General features: G+C 51.2%; 2 protein-coding genes across 2 annotated transcripts; one reads left to right on the top strand and one right to left on the bottom strand.

Annotated features, from left to right (window-relative positions):
- Positions 1-184: 184 nt before the first annotated feature.
- Positions 185-12,626, bottom strand: DDX51 (DEAD-box helicase 51). Its single transcript, XM_021004393.2, has 16 exons — positions 12,529-12,626; positions 8,177-8,523; positions 7,902-8,029; positions 7,509-7,659; positions 6,494-6,639; positions 6,272-6,343; positions 5,553-5,659; positions 4,973-5,081; positions 4,553-4,698; positions 4,050-4,245; positions 3,729-3,844; positions 3,524-3,640; positions 3,160-3,261; positions 2,944-3,007; positions 2,619-2,753; positions 185-2,098 (listed from the first exon to the last, which is right to left on the bottom strand). The coding sequence occupies exons 1-16, from the start codon at positions 12,549-12,551 to the stop codon at positions 2,072-2,074; spliced, it is 1,986 nt and encodes a 661-aa protein (XP_020860052.1). The 5' UTR covers positions 12,552-12,626; the 3' UTR covers positions 185-2,071.
- Positions 12,627-12,668: 42 nt separating this feature from the next.
- NOC4L (nucleolar complex associated 4 homolog) lies at positions 12,669-23,352 on the top strand. Its single transcript, XM_021004394.2, has 15 exons — positions 12,669-12,848; positions 13,883-14,003; positions 15,867-15,973; positions 16,951-17,058; positions 17,699-17,851; positions 18,223-18,325; positions 18,696-18,730; positions 18,883-18,933; positions 19,184-19,295; positions 19,810-19,870; positions 20,359-20,469; positions 21,479-21,645; positions 22,323-22,405; positions 22,636-22,749; positions 23,159-23,352. Exons 1-15 carry the CDS (start codon positions 12,744-12,746, stop codon positions 23,276-23,278), a joined length of 1,551 nt encoding a protein of 516 aa, XP_020860053.1. The 5' UTR covers positions 12,669-12,743; the 3' UTR covers positions 23,279-23,352.
- The last annotated feature ends 871 nt before the right edge of the window (positions 23,353-24,223 follow it).

Raw genomic sequence — 24,223 nt, 5'->3', positions numbered from 1 at the left:
GGAGTATTCACTTTGTATCTTGGAGAATTTCCTATTTGTCTAGTTTGATACTTCCAGTGTGGGAGAGTTTTTAACTGCTGGGGTTTAATTTAGGTTTCATTTGCTTTTGTGATGTTTCTGTGTTCAGTATAAAATCTATTCAGCCTTCAGCTGGGGAAGAGAGAAAAGTAAACAGAACCCAAGATTAATTCTGAATTGTGCAAAGAATACACTTTTATATGATTATTTTACTAAAGTGAATAAGAATAACGAATGTATATTCAGGTAGACGTTTGGAGGATGAGGTCACAGTCCAAGACTATCCTAAAGGAGCTTGCCTCCTTTTTAAAGAAATGATAGCATACAACATAGGGTACCAGGACTTCTCCACATAGGAACCTTCTGCAAATAAAGCTTGCTTACGGAAGAGGCCCAAGGAGCTTCTCTTAAATTGGTCCTGCCTTTTACTTTGACTGTGGCTCATGTGACAGCGACAAGGAGGATTCTTTCATCACATTTCATAAAGTGCATTTTTAAAAAGTATTTTTCCCCTGCAATGCAGGATTATTTGATGTTTTGGTGGTGGTTTAATTAAAAATAAAAGCATTTTTACTTTATAAAACAACTTTAAAGATATGACACCATTATTGGGATTAGGTGAAATGTAATGGCAATGCAAGAGATAGGGCTTCTCAGTTTCAACTAGGAAATACTATGTCCACTGGTTCTAGTCTAGGTCAAAACTATCAGGTCTTCTGGGCACAGGAATATTTTCTGGGCTATGCCCTTTCTCTGGGTCCTGACTGTGAAACCACTCTTTGATACCCACTTATCTTTCAGGACTTTCTAGATGGGCAGTGAGGTAGGCTCAAGGTGCCATCTGAGTTGGTTAAGTTTGGCAACAAAGGGAAGAAACATTTTGCATCCCTGGCATGTTGCTGCCTGTTTCAGTTAGCTTGTTGTTCCTTTGGAACATTCAGCTCTGGGTCCTGCACAAATATTGCACGGTCTGCCAGAAGCAGCTGGTTCTGTGGCCCATCAACCAAGCAGCAAAGATGGAAACACCGTTCTTAACTTGGAAAAAAAAACTCTCTCTCTCCCAGTGGTCAGCTGGTACTAGGAAGGCAGGGCCAAGTACGAATTACTGATGAATGTGGGCGCTAACTGTACTTGCTTTGTAGGACTGTATGGAATTGTGATGTATCCTACCAAACAGAGAGTGTAATAAAGTGTACATTTTTATAGTTGGTGGCATTCTTTCCAACGTAATACGGTGTGCAGGGTAAAATTTGAAATTTTTAGAAACTCATAATGAATAAACAGTCTAGAGGCACCCAGGGATTCACTCAGATAGGACATGTTTGCCTCCCCCTCGTCGTGCAGCTCCTTGCACGATAGGTGTGGGTTAACAGCTGATTTGAATCCAGCCTGATTGCCTCAATCTTCCCATAGGATGGAGGTGGTTTTCATTTCTGAAGTCCCTTGACCTTGTCTCTGTGACGGTCCTGGCCCCCAGCAGCACCGGTATCTGAAGTTTAGGTGTTCAGGCCATATGCACCTGCTTGGCCAGGAGAATGTCCCCTCCTCTACATTCATCCAGAATGAGCCTGGAGATATCCCATCTTCTCACTTCACTTGAGATCAGTATTCAGTACCGGTTTCTATCAAAACAAGTACAAAGAATGTTTTCTTTTCTTTCTTTCTTTTTTTTTTTTTGGCTTTTTGGTGAGGCAATCGGGTTAAGTGACTTGCCTAGGGTCACACAGCTTAGTAGGTATCAAGTGTCAGAGGCTGCATTTGAACTCAGTTCCTCCTGACTCCAAGGCCAGAGCTCTATCCACTGTGCCATCTAGCTGCCCCATGTTTTCTTTTTAAAATTAAGTTCTCTTATCCCATTCCCGCTATGATTGGTGGCCCAGCAATTACTGGGCTTGGTGGCTTGTTTTCAGGAGGCAGTTCCAGACAGTGATCAAGTCCGGTTCCCCGCACATCTGTGGCAGCAAGCATACACCAGCCCCCAAGGCCCAGTGGGTCAGCAGCACAATGCCTCCTTGGGCTTAGCCGAGCGCACGCCATCCGTGCCCTGCCAGACTCAGGCCTTCTTTTGTTTCCATTCGTTCTGTGAAGACAAAAGCCAGGGTGAGAAAAGAAGGCAGGGATCAGATCTCCCCAGAGCAGCAGGCTTGAGACTGAGGGGACAGGCAGAGCTGCTGCAGTACCCTCCTGCCTAGGAGACCGACCCAGCAGGCTTGTGGGTCTGCCTGGGGAACCAGCTCTGCTGCTTTGGCTTTTTCTGGGTGGGTAAGACCAGCCCTTCTTTGTGGGCAGCGCTGGATGCATGGTCTTTGCATCGCCCCGTGGGTCTATACTCCCTTTTCTGGTGAAGTCCTAGGACCCCAGACCTTGGGCACATTGGTAGCTAAGGCTCTTAGCCCCGGGCAGCTGGGTTGCTGCCAAATTCCCAAAGGAATGCTAGAAGTAGGCATGTCATTCAGATACACTGCCTAAACCCCTGGTTTGGCTTTGCCTACTTGGTCATTACCAGGTGTGAGAAGCTGTGGCTGCTACATTCCCTGCTCCCCTAGCGTGGGGAGCTGGCCAGCCCTGTGGTTGCTGAAGATGTCCCCCCGAGCCCTTACCCGGATGGTTTTCTGGAGCTCGGACAGCGCTTCCTCATACTGAGGCACCAGGGATTTCAGGTGCTCACTGCGGATTACATGCTTTCCCAGCTCTGGAGCTCTTGCCTCTCTCAGCATCTGAAGGAATTTCTGCTCCTGGAGATGAGAACAGTTCCGGCCAGGAGAGAACTGGGGTCATCTTTCCTCAAGCCATTCCTCAAAGGTAACTAGCTACTAGGAACAGATTCTTCTCTCCCAGGATACAGACCCTGACACAAGGAGTCTAAGGCACATATGGGGAGGGTGGCAGGGATGGGAACAGGACTTGTATCCTCATGGGGCTTACCTGGACTCTCAGGAGCAGAGTGAATGCCAGCCCTGTATTCCCAGCTCTGGCTGTTCTGCCTACCCTGAAATCAGACACAACACGGAGGCAAGTGCCCTGTCATTCCAGTTCAGGGGTTAGGTTAGTAACACAGATAACCAGAACCCCCAGAAGACTGGGGTCTAAAAGAAGAGGGACAGAAATACCCCATCCCCGATGGCCCCACACCCTCTTTACCGGTGCACATAGGTCCTGATGTACTGCGGGGCATCGTAGTTAAGAACAAGTTTCACTCCCTTCACGTCAATGCCTCGAGCAGTGGCGTCTGTGCTGATCAGGCTGTAATGAGGTCAAGGGAACAAATACTGCCCCACAGCCCCACTCTTCCCAGGCTGGACACTAAGCATCCCCTGTCACGGGCCTAGCTCACTGGGCCCATACTGGGCTGTACTGCCAGTGGAGGGGTCCGGGGGGCGCTGCTGGTTTAAGGACAAACAGTGAATGACCAGGGCTAAGCTGGTAGCTGCATTCCAACAGCATCCCCAACCCTTCTGTGTGCTCTGCCCTTGGTCCTCCAGCCCCCTCCCTCCATAATACTCACAGCTGAATCTTGCCCTGTTCAAACTGCTTCAGGATCATCTTCCTCTGGCCAGGTCCGAATCTGGAGGAGAACTCAGCCACAGGTACCCCCCCAAAGGCCTTGACCAGTAAGAACAATCTGGAGAGAAGTGAAAGAGGTGCTTAGCGGAGAGCGCACTCATTCCCATGGCACGTCCCGTGGCCTCTTCTGTGCTTCTGACCCTCACCTGTGTGAGACCTCCCGGGAGTTGGTGAAACACAGAACCCGTGAGAACTTCATGTTCCGCACCAAGTGCAGGATGGCCAGTGGCTTGGAGTTGAGGGTGCAGGGCACATAGAAATGCTGTGAGAGAGATGGACAGGGCTCGATGAGACCTACCTGGTGATCTGCTAGGAAACTGCAGAGTTGGCTATTACACCCATTCTTCTCAGTTGGGGACTGGAAGCTGTTCAGATTCCTTTCCCTTTTCCCTTATATCCCCGCAGGGTGGCCAGCCTCTGTCCCCTCCCGGGATCTTCCCCTGGGGCCCAGGAGGCCCTGCTCTTACTGAGAGCCCTGCAGGGAAGGCATACTTCCCCTCCCCATCTTGCTCAGTCCCTGGCTGAGCTACGGATCCTTGGCTGTCCGGGCCAGTGGAGAAGAGCCGGGGCTGGTAGAGGCCCAACTCCTGAAGCTTCTCAGGATTCCGAGTCAGCGTGGCCGAGAACAGCAGCTTCTGGAGTGGCATCTGAGGCTGGCTTGTGCTGAAACAGACAGAGCAGAGTGTCCGTGTGGGGTCTGGAGATAGCAACACTGCCAAACCCTGTTCTCCTGTGCCATTCTTCCAAGTTCCTTCCCCCACTAAAAAAGGAAATATCCTCCACAAGTAGGACTAGATGGCTGGCTGGCACGTGCGCCTCTTCCCTTCCTCCTCTCCCCACCAGGCCTGGCTCCTTTCTGAAAGGGGACCTTTGTTTAACAGAAATGACCAGTCACAGTCCCATTTTCCTGAGGAGGTGGGTGGTATGATGTGGATTAGTGGTCAGAGAAAATCCAGCCCCGTTCCAGTACCTGGCAGCAGTTATAGCTCGGGGTTCCACCCTCTGGAAGAGTGGGCTGGAGCCTGGGGCACTGTCACCCTGGAAAACTGCTTTTACCACCCGCGGCAGCCAGGACTGGTGCATGCTGTCAATCATGCGGTCGGCTTCATCGATGATCTGTAGAGTGGTGGGTGGCCGTGCTCAGAGGAACCCTGGGGAAGCTCCTGAGTGACAGGGCCCCTGCTCCCAGGAATGCTCCAGCACTGACATCTCCCAGCCACCCCGTGCCTTCCCCCACCAGCAACCAACCAACAGGTAATACTGTGCTCAGTGCCCCAGTGGCCACTCTGGTCATTATCCCCAGCTAGGCTGCACCAGGTGGCAGACAGAAGCCCAGGCACTGACCCAGACTAGGTCTGTAGCTGACAAGGCAAGTCCCGGGCTGACTTACCAGAAAGCGAAGCTGCCTGAGGCTAAATCCTGGTGTCTGATCAATGTGGTCCACCAGCCGGCCAGGGGTGGCTACGACAATGTCTGCCAGGCTGCAGTACCCTGAGTCCCTGCAACACCGTACAACACCACTGTGACTCTGGTGACCAAGTCTGATTCAAGATGGAAGGAGTTTCCCTCTTCCTTCCCACTGGTCTTGGAAGGGCCGCTCTAGCCTTGAACTTCCCCCAGAAGAGGCACAATCCTAAGCACCCTCTTTCACAGTCCTCACAACAGCCCCTGGGGGTCCCAAAAGGGTCTGGCATTAGACACAGTGGAGCATATTTAGTGTGGGAGGAAGACCAGGTCAGCTCTCTTGTGGGACAGGCCACACAGGAGGCAAGCTCCTGCTTGTGGAAGGGTGTAGGCATTGTCCAAGGGAAGAGAGGCAGGGAACTGGGTGCCAGGAACTCAATTTCAGAGCTGACAAGGCCGGGGACACGCTGAATGTGCCTGGCCAACATCAGCCAGGGAGGGAGAGCTGACTCCACCGGCCTAAGGGGCCTGACACAAGGAGTCAGCACGGACGCAAGAAAACCTACGTCTTCTGGACGAGGATCTCTTGTTCCTTCGCTAGAGATTTCTGCCCCGTGATCTGGGCGATGCGCAGAGCTGTGCCATCGGCATAAATGTTGAACACTTTGCTCACCTGGAAGGAGGGAGCAGGGTTCAGCACTAGCAAACATACAGGATCATCTCTGTGGAGCACAAGCTCCCTGAGGTAGGGACCATCAGCCTTTCCCACTTACATCCCCAGCAACCAGGTCAGTGGCCAGCACCAAGCAGGCACTTCATAAAAGCCACCAATGGACTGGCCAGCATAAGGCCTGCAGTGCCCAAGAGTAGCAGCTGGGCTCTGTGGGCAGAAAGTGCCCTGGAGACAAACACTACTAGGATTCAGCTCCCTCCACAAGCAGCCATCCACGTGATGCCCCAAAAGCAATACTTTCAGCCAAATAAGCAGGGACAGTAAGAGCCTATGTCCTGAATGCCTTTGGGAGTCCAGTGAAGCCTCCCCTTCTCCCAATATTTTTAGAGCATAAAATAAAATAACACATGATTCCAATGAAAACCAATGATATTGAAATAAAAATGTAACTTTTTTCCCATCCAACTTCACGGACTCACTGAAAGCTAACCACAGAGCCCCAAGGGAGGTGGGGGCCTACAGAGCCCAGGCTACGAAGCCCTGGACTGGAGGGAGGAAGGACTTCCGGGCCAAAGCAGCACAGCACACCAGGGAGAACAAAGGGCCACTAACCTGCTGGGCCAGCTCCTTCGTTGGCAGTACCACCAGGGCCCGTATGTGGCACACTACCCGCTCCGACAGGACCTGGGGACCAATCCAGAGAGCCTCAAAGACGCTGCCTTCCTGCTGACCCCCGCCTGACCCCTTCCCCGTTCAGTCGGGGACTGTGGCCAGGAAGCACTCAGCAACCCTCTGGAGGCGGGTCCCCCTGGAGCAGCAGAGCTCCTTGCTTACCTGGATCACGGGGATGACAAAGGACAGTGTTTTTCCACTGCCTGTTGGGGCAGACACACAGATGTCACTGGGCTGGTAGCCACCCCTCCCCACCAGGAATCCATGGGATGCACTCTCCAGGAGGGCAGGAATCACCGCTGCCTGAACTGGACGGAGCAGAGAACAAGATGGCGGCTCAGTAGGGAACAATAACAATGACAACGATAACAGAAACAACGGCTGATGCTTACCTGTCAAGTGCTGTAAATACACCCTACCTCACATGATTCTCATAAAGCAGGTGCTACAGGTAACAGTACCACCGTTTCAGAGAGACAGATTGTGGTCTAGAGAGGTTCTGCGATGTGGCCACTGTCCTACTGCCTTTAAATGTTGGAGGTGGAGTGCAGGGAGCCAATATTACATCATACCACACGTCTCTAAGGATGGACATCACCAGAGCCATTCCTGTCTATACAGGACAAGCCAGACTGAAACCCGGACCGAAGGCCACAGAGCATGAGAGAAGCAGAGGGCAAACGAGTTGTAAGACACTGATGTGGCCGAGGTCATCCTACTGTCCCAACTTGATGGAGAGAAGGCCCACGTCCAACTTGCCCCAGACTAGAAGGGGGCCATCATCAGGGCCAGAAGAGACAAGAGCACCTTGTCTCCTCAGCCGAGCTCGCACTGCCCTCCCTGCTATCCTTCTGGGTCCGAGCCTCTGCCCATGAGACTCTCATAAATCACTGGTTCTCACACCACACTGCGGTTTTAAGGACACCATGACCATCAAGACACAAACCAACCAAAGGGTGAGAGGGCAAGGCTGCCTCAGACTGCCCCTTGTGTTTTCAAGGAAGGCAAAGCAGCTGTGTGCAGTCTTACTTTCCCGTAAGGGATAACCTGAGGTCTCAGAGAAGAATGTCTGGGTGTGAAGGACAATACTTTGCAGCTCTGGGGGCTACTACTTTGGAAACAGCAGACTGGGGGGGGGCCTTGCGGCTGAGGGAGCAGATCGTGGTATCGAGGCTACCTGGAAAATAGGACATGATGCCGTTTGTCTTTAATTTCTTTTGTAGGCAAGGATGGATTCCAGGGATATCCTGGATTGGGACAAGGTCATTTTTGACGCTCTTTTGGACCTGGCTGGGTTCTGCAAGCCATTTGGGTAAGAAAGGCTGGACCTGTGAAAAGAGTGACAGAACAGTAAAGAAGGGCGTAGGAAATAAAATCAAGACCAGGGACAAGGCTGATAGGCACACTCACACTGCCCTGTAACATAGGCGCATCCCCAAATCAACACCATCACCCGCAAACCTCTCTTCACCGGCTAACACCAGCAGACCTGTGGCAAAGGTCAGAGCTGCGGTGGGAGCAAACACTGACATCCCGGATGTGAGAACTCGCTGCCCTGTCACCAGCCTACCTTTGGAAGGGCCTTCTTGTCTGGCACTCCCAGAATGAGCACGCTGTGCTGGGGTTCACTGGCCTCTGCCGAGGGCTCACAGGCTCTTGTGGAGTCCTTTTTATCTCCCTGCTCTTCACAGCTTTTACCTGAAAAACAGGGAATTGGGAGGAGGGGGTGTGAGAGAGATAAACTGCATCAGTCCTTCTCTGACATGTGTAGCCTGTGTGCATCACTAATGCTGCCCATCCTGTGATCCCAGCTTCCCGGTGCCATCTTGGGCAGGGTTTTCTCACCTGTCTTCTTTTTCTTCTTTCTCTTTGGTTTTCTGGGGCTGCTGGTCCCTTTTTGGCTGGACATGGGGTCTGTCTCTGATTCCGACTTTTCTAACCTGCGGGGGCTCCCATCCCCTCGTTTCCTCTTCTTGGCTTTTCTTTTAGGCTCCTCTGGGGCTGGAGAACTTAGGCTAGTTTGTGCAGGCCCGGGGGGTCCTGGGGCCACGTCCCCAGGGGAGCTGGTCTCAGCCTCGGCCTCCTGCTGCTTTTGCTTCTTGAGCTGCCGCTCCTGGGCCTGAACCCGAAGCCTCCGCAGGAGCACCTGGGCTTGGTCCTCAGCACTACTTGATTTTTCTTGTTCCTCATATCTGGGATAAAGGAAGTCGTTAGTGCCTGAGCCAGGCCCTGACCTCAGAACAGTGTGGGTTGTTGGGGTGGGGAGAGAAGCACTCTCATTCCCTTGGCCCTATCCAGTCAATTGTTGCTCTTCTCTGACCCTAATTTTTTTCACTCCTTTTATTTTTAAAATAAGTTAGCAGAAACTTAAATCCAACAATTAAGTCACACCTAATGACAATTACACCTAATTCACAACCAAACTCATGACCTTCAAACATAGAGAATTCTAGGACAATCTAACAATGCTCATTTATAAAGTACTCCCTCCCAACAATCCTGACTAAGATAATGTGAAGGTTATCATCTCATTTTACAGAGGCGGAACCTGAGGCTTCATGATGTAAGGACACATGTCCAGGGTCCTGTTGGCAAGCAGTTAATTGGGCCTGAAGCCTTAGTAGTCTGACTCCAGGTCCCAGGTGATGTTCCCGGCACCGTGCCACTTCTGACGTACTGCCTTCCTCTGGGCCCCTTCCGTCACCATCATTTTCCAGACTGCCCCTCTTTCCTTTGCCCCAAGAAGGCTGGAGGGCTCGGAAGCAGAAAGGAATCATCCTTCTTCCTCACTTTTCACATCCAACCATTTGTCAGGTGTGGTCAGTTTTCCCTGACATCTGTCCCCTCCTCTCCCATTCATTCCTATTCCCACAGTCCTGCCTGGACTATCAGAACAGTCTCCCAACTGGACCTGCTTGCCTCCACCCTCTTCCCCTTCTAATCCATCTTTCATACATGATGCCATTAGATTGATGACAAAGTGATCTGTAACTGCCCAGGGCTGACCACATCTACTCCTCTGCTCCAAGGCCTTCAGTGACTCCCAAATGTCTACAGAACAAAGTGTAAACTCCATAGGCTAGCCTTCAAGGCACCTTGGAGAAGGAGACAGAGCACTGGCTTACAGCTAGGGGAGACTGCTTTGAATCTCCACTATAATACTTGCAAACTCTGACCACAGGCAAATTACCAGACATGTCTGGGCCTCAGTTTCCTCATCTGTGAGATGTAACATGGGTAGCACCAACCTCCCCAGGATGCTCCTGGGTAAAAGAGGCATGCAGGGCAGGTGCTTTGTGCAATGTTGATGTCTGCCATAAGGATCTGGTTTCCCAGACTCCTATCACTCTACTCCTCTCCACAACCCTTCTTCAGACTCAGTTCAACAAAGAGAGTGTCTACTATATGCCAGGCCTCAGGAGGTGCCAGGGAGGGAGGAGGGAGGGATACAATGATGAGAAAAGGCAGCCTTCATCCTCAGGGAGCACATAAATCTTTAAGGGATGATATGCCTCACTGGTTAAAAAAAAGCCACGCAAAGTACTATGGGGACAGAAGGAGAGACAAAATGCCATGGGAAAAGTTTTGGAGGGAGAGATGAACTTCAGGTAGGGGGATCAGGGAAGGCTCACAGTCTGGAAGGAAGAGGTCGATCTTGACAGGCAGAGATGAGATGGGACATTCCAGGCATGGAGGAGGGGACAGGCTAGGTATGTGCAAGCAGTAGTCCAACATAGCCGGAAGAAAAAGTGCATGGAGGGAAGGGGAAGGGGAATGAAATAAGGCTGGAAAGGTAAGATGGAACCATTTTGTGCAAGGCCTTGAACGCCAGGCTGAGGAGTCCATATTTATTTTCTCATAGAGGAAATGGGAGCCACGGAAGGTTTTTGAGCAGAATGAAGTGGTCAGACATGTGCGCTGCTTCAAGCTGGGCATCCCCTCTGCCAGTGCAGGGCACAGCCTGTTCATGCCTGCCTGGGCCACTGATGGGACCGGCACATGAAGAGCATTAATTTGGCAGCTCTGTAGAGGATGAACTGGAATAGGGAGAGAGTGGAAGTGAGGAGGCGAGTTAAGAGGCTATTCCACCAGTCTAAGAGAAAAGGATGTGGGGCTAAATTGGAAGGGCTGCACTGAGGGGAGAAAAGGGAGCAGATGTGGAGACAGAAGTGACAGGGCCTGGCCACTGAATGGCTGCTGTGGGTGAGGGTGAAGGAGAAGGCGCCAGGACGCTGGTCTGTTAGCTCCCTCCTCCACACCTGCCTCCTGAAACCCTTCTGGTCCTTCGAGACTCAGCCTGGGCCTGGCCTCCTCCAGGAAGCCTTCCCTAATGCCCTTGGCTCCTTCTTCTCCTCTGTCTGGATCGCCACCTTTTCTCCATTCTGTTCCAGATGAGAAAACTGAAGCCTGGAGAAGGCCCATCACTTGGCAGCGTTCCTGGGTGGCGCAAAGCCATGACACCCTGGACCAATGCACTCTGTGTCTATCACATGACCCCTTCCCTGTCTTCCTCCTCCGCCCTCTCTGCAGCACTTGATGGTCGTGTGCCCTCCTGGGTTTTCTTAATCTTCTCTCCTCCCTCGGCTTCTGGGACGTGAGCCTTTCTCATGTAATAGCTATTATTACCATTATTATTTTTTTAAACACAAATAGTTAAGGTGGGATTTGAATACAGGTCTTCTAACTCTAAATCTGATGCTCTTTATTCAATACCACCTGTCTCTTATCATGACTGATATTTAATACTTGAGAGTTGGTATATCACTGAACATATGTGAGCTCACACATACAGGTATTATCTCTTTTCTAGATGAGGAACTGAAGGTTCTGAAAGGCCTGACTTCTCAGAACTAGAAGTGTAAGAAACCAAGGACTTCCTGACTCCAAGTCTACTGTCTGTCCTTTGGACCACACTTTCTTTTTTTGGGGGGGGGTGGAGTGGCATAGGGGGATGAGAGCTATTTCTCACAGACAGGATGAGTGAGAGTTAGGCCTGGAGCCTAGCCTGGCTCTGACTGACATGTAGCTTCACCGTCTCCACACATTATCATAGATTTAGAGATGGAAGGCACCTTAGAGGTCATTAATCCGCCTCCCCTTGATTTACAGATAAGGAAACTGAGACTTGAAGAAAGTAAGTGGCTTGAACAGGGTCACACTGCTAGTGTCTAAGGTGAGATATGAACCCAGGTCTTCCTGCAGAGCAGTGCCCTCTCCACTACCCCCTGCTTCCTTTTATTATCATAAAAAGAACTGGCCTTTACATGTTGCTTTAAAGTTTATACATTTTAGGTTTGCACGTTTTAAAGTTCACATCTTCACAGCTCTGTGAGGCTGGTTCTCAGGCCCATTTCACAGCAAAGAGATGAAAATTCTGACTGAAGGTTTGCTAAGCTCTTCCCATGCATCATCTCATTTCATCCTCACACCTCTGAGGGAGGTGTTCTTCTCACTCCTGTTTCACAGCAGAAGAAACTGAGTCTCAGACGGCAAGTCACTTGCCCACAGCATGTTCCACAGACCAGATCCAAGCCCTGACTTCAAGAGCTCAGCAGTTTATCCTTCACATTCCTCGCAGGTGAAGCTTACCTCTGATCACATCTCCTCCCTAGCTCGAAAGACCTTCCATGGCTCACTGCTGGTTACTGAATAAATTCTGAGGCTATACTTGGCATTCAAGGCCCCCTATAAAATCTGGCTCCAATTTATCAGCGCATTGGGACAAACTCGCTGTGGGGCATAAAGCGGGTGCTTAAGGGAGGTGGGATGGAAGTGGTGGTGGGGGGGGGAGGGGAGGGACCTTCCCTCCTCCCCTCCCCTCCCCTGCTCCTTCTCCCCTCCCTATCCTGCTCCTCTCCGATTCCCCCCCCGCCCCTCTATCAATCCCCTCTCTGGCCCCGCCCCTCACCCCAGCCCCGCCCCTCTCCCATCCCTGCCCCCACTCACTCCCTTTCTGGCCCCGCCCACTTCCTCAGCCCCCGCCCCTTACAGGCTCTGGCCCATCTCTTTTTCTCTCTCTGCCTCCGCCCCTCCTACCCCTGGCTCCGCCCCCCTCCTCCAACGTGGGAGGGTGGTGGCGGTAACATTCTTGGGGCAAGTAACAGGGAAGTGTCCCGGACGTTCCTGGCAGCAGCCAGACCGTCCGAGCCCACAGCGCCCGAACGCCAGGAGTGAGCCCTGCAGCGCGCCCCGCTTACCTGGCGATCCGGAAGAGCGCCATCCCTCGGGCCGGCTCCGGCGCTCTCCGCACGCGCCTCCAGGTGCTCTGCGCAGGACTCCGGCGCGGCGAGATGACGTCACGACACGCGCCTGCGCTGCCCACGACGAGAAGGGGGCGGAGCCGGGTCTCCTTGCCCCACCCACTTCACTTCTTCCGCCCTCGCGAGCCTAAAGTCACCGACCTGAGGGCCACATGGAGTCGGAGTCTGGGGCGGCGGAGCTGGGCCGTTGGCTGGAGGCCGCCCTGAAGAGCCGGAGCGGCGCCAACGCCGTGTTCGACATCCTGGGCGTGCTGCAGGTGCGAGGGGCCGGGGAGAGGTGGAGTGGGGTTCATAGGGAGACAGGAAAAGCCCTAGGGAGGGTGAGATACCGCGGAGGGACACAGGGGGCGCCGTGCGCGGCGAGAGGCCCGCGGGGGCGGGGCACGGGAAGGGGACCGGCTGGGGGTGCTGTGCGGGGTTGGGGGGACTCCACTTGGGAGGGGGCCACGCAGCCCGAGTAGTGTGGAGAGCCCCCAGAATGGAATTCCGAAAATACCCGGTGTCCCCAAAGTCTTGGTGCAGTGCTAAGCGATTGACGTCAGTCTTAAGCTATTGAAACCTTAAATGGGTTAAAGGCGTTCTGAGCTGTTTACTGCTTACGTAAATCACTTAAGTTTTAAGCTGTTCAGTCATTTTTCAGTCGTGTCTGGCTTTTTGTGACCCATTTGGGGTTTTCTTGGCAAAGATACTGGAGTGGTTTGCCATTTCCTTCTCCAGCTCATTTTACAGATGAGGAAACTGAGGCAAACTGCGTTAAGTACTTGCCCAGGGTCACACGGCCAGTAAGTGTCTGAGGCCAAATTTGAACTCTGGGAGAAGCCGCCTTCAGACCCAGAGCTCCTTGCACTATGGCACCACCTAGCTGCCCCATTGTTAGCGTAAATGTCAGTAAGTTTTAAGCTGTGGGTAGTTTATGGCTTAAGTAAATCACATTTTAAGCTGTCCATAGCTTAAGTAAGTCACTTAAGTTTTAAGCAGTGGACAGCTTAAATAATTTTTTTTTAAAGATTTCGATTCAGTAAATAGTTGTTAAGTGCCTACTAGGTGCCAGGCGCTGTGCTAAGTACCAGGGATACAAAAAAAGAGGCAAAAGACAGTCCCTGCCCTCAAGGAGTTTACAGTCTAATGTGGGGGAGGGGAAGCACAACATGCAGACCCATATATGTATGTAACATGTTAAATGCACACAGAGCACAGCTTAAATAATTTTAATAAATTTTAAGCTGTTGAGAAGAGTAAAGCAGTTGAGGACTTGTTACTGACCCCTCCCACCTCCTGTCCCCACTCTCAGTCTGATGAGGAAGATGATATTCTCAGCGCTACCCACACCTGCAGCCGGCTCTTTGGGGCCCTGCTGGAACGAGGCGAGCTCTTCGTGGGTCACCTCCCTGAAGAGGAGGCAGCAATGGCAGGTGAGGATGCCTTGTCCTAGGCAGACGTTCCCTCTGCCCACCAAGATACCAGCCCAGCCCCAGTTGTCCATGCTAATGGAAGGTGCAGTAGTCCAGAGAACAGAGGTAGTGCCTCCTACCTAGTGGCTCTTATATTCATTTAAGGAAGAAAAGCTGGAGGTGGTTCAGAGGAGGGTGAGGAAACCAAGATGGTCAAGGGCCTTGAGATGCTGTTGTGGGAGAATCTCTCTTTTTTTAAAAAATTTTATTAATTTATTTTGATTTATCAACAATCACTTCCATATGCTTTTGAGTTGAAAATTTTTCTCCCCCTTCCTCCCCCCCACCCTCCCCAAGACGGCACACAATCTGATATAGGCTTTACATTTACATACCTATGAAACATATTTTCACATTAGTGAGGTTGTAAGTAAAAATTAAAACCAATAGGAGGAACCATCAGAAAGATGAAACAAAACTCAACAGAAGGTAAAAATAAGTGATAGCGATTTGACTTCCATAGTTCTTTCTTTGGATGTGGACAGCATTTTCCATCTCGAGGCCCCTGGAGATGTCTTAGATCCTTGTAATGCTGAGAAGGGTTCAGTTTAACAATCTTAGTTAGTCATTGCATAACGTGGCTGTTATTGTGTACAGAGTCCTCTTGGTTCTGCTCACTTCACTCAATGTCAGACCATATAAGTCTTTCCAGGTTTTTCTGAAGTCAGCCTGTTCATCATTTCTTATAGCACAATAGTATTTCATTACATTCGTATATGTGGGAGAATCTCGTGTAGGAACTGGGGCTGTTTAGCCTAGAAAAGAGAAGATTGAGGGGAGATCTGTGCTGCAGGCTTGGAGTTAGGAGGGCTTAGCTTCAGATCTTGTCCCTTCACACAAGCCATGTAACCTTGGGTGGGACCCTTCTCTTCTCTGGGCCTCAGTTTCATCAGCTGTAGAGTGGGGATAATACGGACTAGTGCCTGGCTTGTAGGGCAGTTGTGAGGCTCAGTTGAGATGGTAGGGAGGTAGATCGATCAATCAATCTCTTTGCCAACTGTAATGTGCCATGTAATTGGATGTCGGTTATTACTTTGTGCTCCAGGTGTTAGACCTAGAGCAGTGTGCAGAAGTAGAGATGGATTTAGGCTCGATGTAAGGACAATCCCAGTAACAGTCTGAGTTGTCTATCGGTGGGCTACCTGAGAAGAAGGTTCTCCATTATTGGAGATCTTTCAGTAAAGGCATTTGCCATGCTGCTCATGGAGTAGAACTTATGGGACATCAGACTGTATAGTATCATGTTCAGTTTGGCCTCTTCTTTATGATGCCTGTGATTCTGTGACATTTCTATAACATTTTAAGGATAACAGGGATTTCCTTGTAACAGCTCTGTGATGTATTGTCCCCATTTTACAGAAGAGGAGACCGAATGTCACAAAGTTAAATGACTTTCCTGGGATCACAGGGATAATAAGTGGCCCAGTCAGGATTCTAACCCAAGTCTTCTGACTTTCAAGTCTAATACTATTTCTTTTTGAAGAAAAATTACATACTACATAGTAATCGAAAATCCTTTCCCAAGTTGACTTCAGAATATATTTTGTGGTATGTTTGGAGGAGAGAGGGTGGTCACTTATCCTGTGGTGGAACCAGAAAGTGCATAATTTTGGTTTGACTGTAGCCTTTGGGCTTAGGACACTCATGAATGTTGTCTTCAAGTGAACATGAGGGAGGCTGCTGGGGAAATCTCCCATAAACTTGTGAGGTTTTACTGTGGTGTGGCTGGAGTGCTTTCGTAGACTCTGCCTCAAGACATGAGCTACTGCATATTGGGGATTGTGGAAGAGAGAATGCCAGGGCAGAAACAATGCTTGTCCCCAGGCTCTGGCAGTGCCCTGCAGAAGTATAAGGTGTGGATGAGACACCGCTATAACAGCTGCTGCAGCCGCCTCGCTGGGCTCTTGGGCCATCGTTCTTTCAAGGTCAAGGTGAGTCTGGGAGTTAGAGAGGCCAAGTTGCCCCCAGCTGCTTCTTTTCTTCCCCATCCTCCATTTGCCTCCAAGACACCTTCAGCAAAACTCCAAAGCTGTACAAAGCAGCCAGTGCTTGGAGAGCAAAATGAGTGTGTGGGTCGGAAGGAGGAATGGATGGGATAGAAGACATGGGCCTGTGGCACTTCCCACTCTCCTTAGTGGGTGCAGAGCTTTTTTTCCCCATTGCTCTGGAATGGAGCATTTCATTTCCTGTTAGACTCCCTGCTGCTCTCTCCCTCTAGCTCTTAGAGACTTGGAGCATGATTTCTAGAGACTGACTTTTTAAGGTCCAGGTGTGAAAACATGGGATTTGATGTGACTCTTTGCAGATCACCCCCTCATTAGCTGTTCACATGAGAAGAAACAGGCTAGGCCATTGGTAGCCGACTGATATAAGCAGTGCAGGTGCCCAGTTATCTCTGACTAGTGTTAGGCAGCACAAACAAAGCTTTTGGATGAAAGAGGCTTATTCTGTTTTTCTGAAAACAGACCTATTCGTCCTAATAGTCTCAAATGCCCTTAAATGAGATTTAGGATGGTTTCTGCATTTTAGCACAAACATCATTGTAACTACAAATTCCAGCACTGAAAACATGATTGGGTCATTCTGTGCAGTGAATTCCTGTGGCATTTTCCCTAAGTCCACCCAGCAGGCTGCCCACAGGCCCTCCATCTGCACTCAGGACCAGATAAGAAGTGGAGGCTGGACCCTAGGAATAAGAAAGCTAGGCTAGTTATAAAGAACACTCTGTCTGCTTTCACCCCCCCCCCCCCGCCCAAAGCAGCAGTTCTTGTTGCTGAGGGTGAGCTTTCCCGTGGCCTGGGCTGAGAGGATTCATGGGCTGGGTGCTGGCTGCTTCCCACTCCCTGGGCCTCCTGTTGTGGGATCCATGTGTTCACTCTTGTCTCTCTTCTCTTCCCTCCCTCCTTAGGAACTGGCCCTTTGCACACTCATGAAGTTTGTGCAGCTAGAGGGGGCACACCCACTGGAGAAGTCCAAATGGGAAGGCAACTATTTGTTCCCTCGAGGTCTCCTCTTGGTATGGTGCTTGGTTGGGGAGGACTGGGGGAATGAGGATGGCTTAGTTTTTTATCATTGGTGGCTGTGGAAGCGAGCAGTGGGACAGCTAGTTCAGAAATCGCTTTTGCTTGGTTTTGTAGGACATTATATATTTTGGGATCTTTTTCATTTAACTAGTGTTTATTGAATGCTGTGTGCTGGGCACTGTCTCCTTGTGGTTTGGCTCAGTCTCATTTAGTTTGCATTCTGGGGGTGTGGAGCTGGGAAGGGGAGCTGCCCTGGTATTAAAAGTTACTCTCAAATAAAACCCCCAGAGTAAACAATGGAAATTTGCTCTATTCATGTAATGAATTCAGATCCTTTTCTTTCTTCCTTCATCAAATCTATATACACACTGCAGATCAAAACAGGCAGTCCCCTGAAATTCCTTTTGTCTCTGCCAATGAGATTGAGAAATTGAAGTGCTTCCCTATCCCGTTTCACCCCATAAAGGGACCAAGAGAGGGGCTGTCTCTGCCGTTTCCTCAAGTGTAAACAGCTAAAGCATCAACCTTCTCCCCAGCCTCTCAAAGCAAATCTCGCAGCATCTCAGAGGAAAGGTCTTGGGGCCTTTCAGAGAGTGAGGTGGTCACGAATTCTTCTTTTGTCTTGCCTCCTAGTCTGTGGTGGCAGGCCTGATTCCAACAGAGGTGGATTCATCTCTGCTGATTTCCCGGTTCCAGGAGTACCTGGAACATGACGATGTCCGTTACCATACGATGCAGGCTGTGGTAGATCTGGTGGCCAGGGTCACAGACACACACCAGCAACAGGTGACAGATGGTTGGTGGGTCTCCAGTTTGCATTCAGATTTTTATTTGATTCAGTCGGGTTTTCTTTAGGGTTATAGTCTGGTTTTTTTTTTGTCCTGGGTCTGTTATGTATATAACTGCATTTGAGGGGTCATGGCTGAGAGATAGAGCCAGGGTGATTGAAATCCAGCTGTTGTGAACTACATCCTTGTGGAAGAGGTAACAATTAGGTGGCCATGAGCAACGATGTGGTATTGGGGTTGGGGGAGGGGGAAGCCAGGAGCTTGGGTGATCAGCATGGAAGAGGGATACTGTTTGGAGTTGAAGGAAAATGGAAAGATCTGGTAATTGCTCCAACCCTCTTCAGTCTGGTGACTTTGTCTTTCCGTCAGGGTGTTCCCCCCATGTTCTGGAACAACACTTTCACCCTGATCTCGGCTGTGAGCCTACCCCGCCAGCAGAGCGACATCTCAAATTTCTATGTGAAACACAAAGGTGAGGGTCTTTAGGAAGAGGGAGAGAACCTGTAGGAGGAGTTTGTACCTTGGGCCTGACTTTTGAGTGATGAAGGGGCTTGTCTTTGGTTTGGGAAGAGGCGGAGGAGAAATGAGCATGAAAGGATTTTGGTCTCCTGGGAAGGACTTCCCATCCATCAGCATTTATGACGTTGTCATTTTAAGTGAGCTCTATGAGGACTTGAGAGTCCTACCCGAGTAACAGGCCTAGGTCATGTGGAAGGAGAAATAAGGGTTGACGGGGTCCAGAGTTGGGTTCTCCCCCAGCGCTTCATCCTCAGTGGCTGCTGCTTATTGTAATTGGGACTTTTAGGACACTTCGTAAACCTCCCCCATCCCTTTTCTCACAGAGATGCTGGAGAAGTGGAAGGTCACTCAGCTGAAGGTAACGGTTTGAGAGGGGAGGGACTGGGGCCCCCCATGCAGCAGTCGTTCTGTGCTCTTTGGGCAGGAACTGAAGCTGCTGCCCCCACTTTCCCTGCAGTAGAATTTGGAGTGTGAGATCCTCTAAGCTACTGCCCTGTCCTTGTGTTTCAGGAGCACAAGCACGTCTTTGAGAAGATGTGGTTCAGTTTTCTCAAGCACAAGGTAGAACTGAAGCTGGGGGCTGGGGGTGGGCTAGGGGGTTCCTTGCTAAGGTGTGTGGGGGTGTGGTCTGGGTCTGGGTCGTCGGTTTGAAGAGAGTGGGTCTCTGCTCCTTGCCTTCTGGCTGCATCGCTTCGTCGGCTGGGGCTCTGATGTCGGCGGAGCGAAGGCACTGCCAGCTGCTGAGGCCTGGAGCAGGGAGGAATAGCGGAGCCGTCAGGCAGCCTGGACATCGGTGTTGTCCCCACTGCAGCTGCCTGTCAGCCTCTACAAGAAAGTGCTTGTGATCGTGCAGGATTCCATCCTGCCCCACATGAGCCAGCCAAGCCTCATGATTGACTTCCTCACGAATGCCTATGACATTGGTACGAGGCATGGGATGGCTGGGTCTGGGGAGCAACCGAGGGTGGGGTGGGCGGTGATGTCCATGAGTCTGGGAGGAGTATGTGTGTCTTTCTTGGTCAGAAAGTGTGTTTGAGGGGCCGAGCAGCCTAGTGTTAGGAGTGCTGGACTTGGAGTCAGGAAGACCTGGGTTCTAATCCTGCCTCTGATAGCAGGTGTGGGGCCACAGGTAAATCATGTCCCTTCTCTGAGCCTTCAATATTGTCACGTGAGAGGGGGATGATAGCGTAAGTGCTTGCCTTGGAGGGTGGTTGTGAGGGACAAAGAAGAGATGATATATGGAAGGTGCTTTGTGAACCTAAATGTTATAGAGGTATCAGCTTGTTTTATTGTTTATGTCTCGGGGTGGGCTTCTGGGTGTCTGGGGCAGGCTGTCTGGATGTCAGGGGGCAGGCTGTCTGGTTATTGGGGTCAAGGGATGGCTGTGTCTTGGTCAGAGGCTGCTGTGGGTTGACGCCCTCTGTCCGTCTCTTGCAGGTGGTGCCATAAGCCTCCTGGCCCTGCATGGGCTCTTTATTCTGATTCATCAGCATAATCTGTGAGTGGGATTGGTGAGGGGGGAGAACAGATGCTGGAGATCATAGGCCAGGGAGGCTGGCGGCGATAGTTGGGGTTCTGAAGTTTGAGCTGCCCCACCTCATTCTAAGCATGGCCATCCCCCTTTTCTATCTGGTCACAGTTGCATATCCTCAGCCATGACTGTGCCTTCTTTTACCCCCTTGGCTCTCTCCTCAAGTCGTCCATTGCTGCCAGAGAGTCGGGCACTGGAAGCAGAGTTGAATGATTAGGGGTCCAGGGTCTTGGAGGAGGGGAGATCTATGTATGGATGGTCATTCCCCCATGAGATTGCCATCTAACGCAGACAACCTCTCCAGGCCTCAGTTTCTTATTCTTTTCTAAGGGAGACGATTTTCTTTTCTGCCCGTGTGGGAGGTATTGTGAGGAGTAGAGAGAGTGTGCTAGAAGGGGACCAGAGCCAGGCGCTCCCAGTCTCCTGAGTCTCTGATCTGTTCCTTTCCGCCTTAGCGAGTACCCGGACTTCTATCAGAAGCTCTACAGCCTGTTGGAGCCGTCTGTTTTCCACGTGAAGTACCGAGCGCGCTTTTTCCACCTGGCGGACCTGTTCTTGTCTTCCTCGTGAGTATATGTCCTGGGAGCTTAAGAGCATGACAAATACCTTTTGAGCTTGGCCTCAGGCCCTCCCAGCCTAGTGACCCTGTCTGCTGAGTGTGCGAGGGGTATGTTACGTGAGAGTCTGGCATCATCTTCTCAAACCCTGAAGGTCACTTTCCCTGGCCCAGGCAGAGCCTGTGGAGTCTGGGGAGCTGTACTGACCATTCCGTGGTGGGGACCCAGAAGAGAGTGAGTGGGCAGGTGCTAACTCAGTCTTGAGGCAGAGTCGGGTAGGGACCTAGAGTTGTCGTCAGAGCTTAATGGCGGCCATGGAGAAGAAGATCCAAGGTACCTGAAGCCAGCCATTGTGATGAGGAGATAGATTTGGGCTAGTCTCGATCGTGGCCCTGCAGCCCATCACACACGTCTAGGTTTGCAGGCTGCCTTAGGGGTCCATGTCAGCCATGGAACAAAACCACACCAGCTGGCTTGTGCAGACATAACCTTGAGACTCTCGGTAGGAGAAGCTTTTTAGAGATGGAAGGGAGTTACTCTTGTCATTTTACAAGTGATAAGGTTGAAATGTACAGAGTTGAGTTTGTCCAAGCACATGGATGGGCAGGGGCCCGGCTGGACTTGGCCTAGGGCTCCTGACGGCCAGCCAGCCCCAGATGGGCCAGGTCACACATGGGAGTTGTGGAGACAGGGAAAATCATTAATGCCAGACACGAACAAGCAAGGAGCAGGAAGAAAGAGGAAGAACCTGTGTACATCTATCTTATTTTAGCCAGGAGATACTGTTTTAAATTGAAAATTTTACAAATCAGACCTACGTTAAATGAACCAAGTAAGTCTTGTGGTGAATTCTTTTGTTATATAAATTGCCCTCGGTTTCTGCCTTACAAGGTCTTTAGCGTATCAGGTTTTCCAGTGCACGGTTCTCCTTTTCTCATTGGAATGGGCCTCCCGGGGTTCTACAGGCAGGGGCTGGGCCTCTTCTCCCCACCGGGCCCTAACTGCATATTTTGGACAGGCACTTACCTGCTTACTTGGTGGCTGCCTTTGCCAAGCGCCTCTGCCGCCTGTCCCTGACTGCCCCTCCGGAGGCGCTGCTCATGGTCATTCCCTTCATCTGCAACTTGCTCCGAAGACATCCTGCCTGCAAGGCCCTCATCCACCGACCCAGCGTGGAGGCCAGTGGTGAGGAGGGGTGAGGGTGGCCTTGGTCTTCCCACATGTCCTGGGCCTTGGCCTTGAGCACAGACAGACAGAGACCCTCTTCCTGCAGCCGAGGGGTGCACTTTGGGCTCAGGCCCAGGAGGATCCTCCCCTCCCAGCATACCCCAGACAGCTGCTGCATCTCCCGAGACAAGGAGATCCTCATCCCATGGTTTAGGGGAGATCAGCGGGGAGGGTGGCAGGAAGCGGAACACCAGGCTTAGTGAGAAGGAAACCCTTTCCCACCATCAAGCTTCATATATGGCTGGATTTGAGGCTCTTCTGCCATCAACCCTTGTAAGTGAAAAGTTGGATGTTTTGGTAAAAGGCAAGAGGGAAGCAGGACTGAGGGCCCGAGGAGTCCATGGAGGAGAATCTGCAGCTCCTGATTGGTGTGTGTGGGTGCAGACGCCTTCTCCCTCTTCTCTTTCTGTCTCCTCCAGCCCACTTCCTTGTGCTTGGGGAGCAGCCAGCACTTTCTCAGCTGTCTCTGCGGGGCTCTATGCCAGGAGCCCTGAGCCGGGAGACAGGAGGCTGTAGTCCTACCTTTGATGTTAACTTTTCTCTGGCTGCCAGCAGGTCCCAGCAAATCACTTTCTGGGCCTTGGGTCCATGGTCCCTTGGAATGGTTTCTGTGATCCCTGGCTTTTTGTCCCCAGGTCTGACTGCTGACCCCTATGACATGAAGGAAGAAGATCCAGCCAAAAGTCATGCCCTGGAGAGTTGCCTGTGGGAGCTCAAGGTGAGTGGGCTTAAACCTCTCCAGTGGAAGCTGGTCCCTTTGCATCCCAGCCAGCAGGAACAGTATGCCCCCTCCCCATGCCAGGGGCTGCCCGTGGAGGAAGGCCTGGTCTCTCCCATGAGACCCAGGACTTTTTAGTGAAGGCAGAGGTGGATGGGGAGACAGGTGAGCTGGCTGTGGTTCTGCTCGAAGGGGACCTGCTAACGTCGCTCTAATTTGATCTCTTGAAGACTCTTCAGAGACATTATCACCCCGAGGTAGCCAGAGCAGCCATGGCCATCAACCAGGCCCTGTCCCCTCACGAAGTCAGCATTGCTCAGCTGTTGGAGCTCTCCCCTTATGAGGTAGGGGGGGCGTGCATGTGTGCGTGCGTGTGTGCGTGCGTGTGTGTGCGTGCGCGTGTGTGTGTGTGTGTGTGTGTGTGTGTGTGTGTGTGTGTTGGGGAGTGCTCCTGTTCCTCCTTCGATGACCACTCAGCTTCCTCAGGGGAGTGGAGTGCTGGGTGTGGTCATGGAGGGAAGCTTCTGGCAAGGAGAGGCTGGGTGGCCTGATGTTTGCCATGATGGCTCTGCCATGAAAGTGCAGAGATGGGGAGGATGTTGGCGTACAGTGTCTGGTGACCAAAGCCGCCGCTTGTCACACAGCCATGGGCTGGTTATTGGTTTCTAGCATACCCAGTGTGTATGGCACCTTCCCCTGAGCCCGTAACCTTGATTGGCATTACCACACCTCTACAATCTCTTTCTTCTCCAGATCTTCGAGAAGGACTTTAAGAAGGAGGAATCTGGCCCTGTGCCCTTGGAGTTCCTGCAGCCCCAGGGGCTGCTTGGCCGGAGAGGTGACCTCTCTGGAGAACACTTTACCCTGGATTGATATACTTGCCTTCACTGCAGTCTCCCTTAACTTCTGCAACCTCCAGATTTGGGATTAAATATTTTTTTACAGAATGACTTGGCGTGTCTCATTTGTGGGGAGTGTGGGGCAGATCTGGTGTGGGGTGGTGGTGTACCTTTGGCAAGGCCTAGAAGAGTCTGTGTTCACCCTTCCCTGGGGACCTTGAGATGTCTCTCTAATACATGGTTCGTACCACAAAATCTCCATATTTTCTAAGACTGAAAATAACTCTAGAAAGTCATAGTCAGCTATGTGGCATCTTGAATTCAAGTTTGGCCTCTGACGCTTGCTAGCTGTGTGACCCTGGGAAAGTCACTTCCCTCTGTCTTCCTCAGTTTCCTCGTCTATAAAACGGGGATCACACTAGCACCTGCCTTCCAGGGTTGTTGTGAGGATCAGATGAGATCGTCATCGTCAAGCCCTTAGCACAGTGCCTGGCACACAGTGGGTGCTATGGAGATGCTTGTCACCTTTCTTTGGTAGTTTGAAATGCCCTTTGTGCTTTCTTCTTTCCCTGCCACGTTGTGCCATCGATGGAGAGCCGCTTCACTTATCCTGTCTGGTGCCCGTGGTGTGGCCTTGCTTAACTCTGCAAAGGATCCCATTTTGATCTAGTCCCTGCAACTTTTTTCCCTCAAGGCCTCTATGAAAATGCTTACTCAGTACAATGGCATTGTCTCTGCCAGACTCATTTTGTCCACACGCTGATCTATAAAACAAGCAGAGAAGTTTTTCTGCCCATCTGTCTCCTCTCTGTTGTTGGCTGCGTTTTGGCAAAAGCAATAAATAGTTATTTTGAGGGCAAGTAGATCACCCAGTTTGTGCTGCCAGCAAGAGCAAACCTAAATGATGTTTTTTTGCTGCGTCTTAGATACACACACACACACACACACACACACACACACACACACACACACACACACA

The sequence above is a fragment of the Phascolarctos cinereus genome, unplaced genomic scaffold, assembly GCF_003287225.1.
Source record: "Phascolarctos cinereus isolate Bilbo 61053 unplaced genomic scaffold, phaCin_HiC Scaffold_4;HRSCAF=312, whole genome shotgun sequence".
Classification (NCBI taxonomy): Eukaryota; Metazoa; Chordata; class Mammalia; order Diprotodontia; family Phascolarctidae; genus Phascolarctos; species Phascolarctos cinereus.
This window is presented reverse-complemented; position numbering and strand designations above follow the sequence as displayed.

What these genes read in the sequence shown, in the direction of transcription:
- DDX51 (XM_021004393.2), bottom strand. Translation starts at nt 12,551, where the DNA reads ATGGCGCTCTTCCGGATCGCCAG. An exon ending in GAGATCCTCGTCCAGAAGAC is followed by an intron (nt 5,082 to 5,552) that starts GTAGGTTTTCTT and finishes ACGGTGTTGCAG; the next exon opens with GGACTCAGGGTACTGCAGCC. An exon ending in AGCTCCAGAAAACCATCCGG is followed by an intron (nt 2,099 to 2,618) that starts GTAAGGGCTCGG and finishes TTGTCTTCACAG; the next exon opens with AACGAATGGAAACAAAAGAA.
- NOC4L (XM_021004394.2), top strand. Translation starts at nt 12,744, where the DNA reads ATGGAGTCGGAGTCTGGGGCGGCGGAGCTGGGCCGTTGGCTGGAGGCC. An exon ending in TTTCTATGTGAAACACAAAG is followed by an intron (nt 18,326 to 18,695) that starts GTGAGGGTCTTT and finishes CTTTTCTCACAG; the next exon opens with AGATGCTGGAGAAGTGGAAG. An exon ending in ACCCAGCGTGGAGGCCAGTG is followed by an intron (nt 21,646 to 22,322) that starts GTGAGGAGGGGT and finishes TTTTGTCCCCAG; the next exon opens with GTCTGACTGCTGACCCCTAT.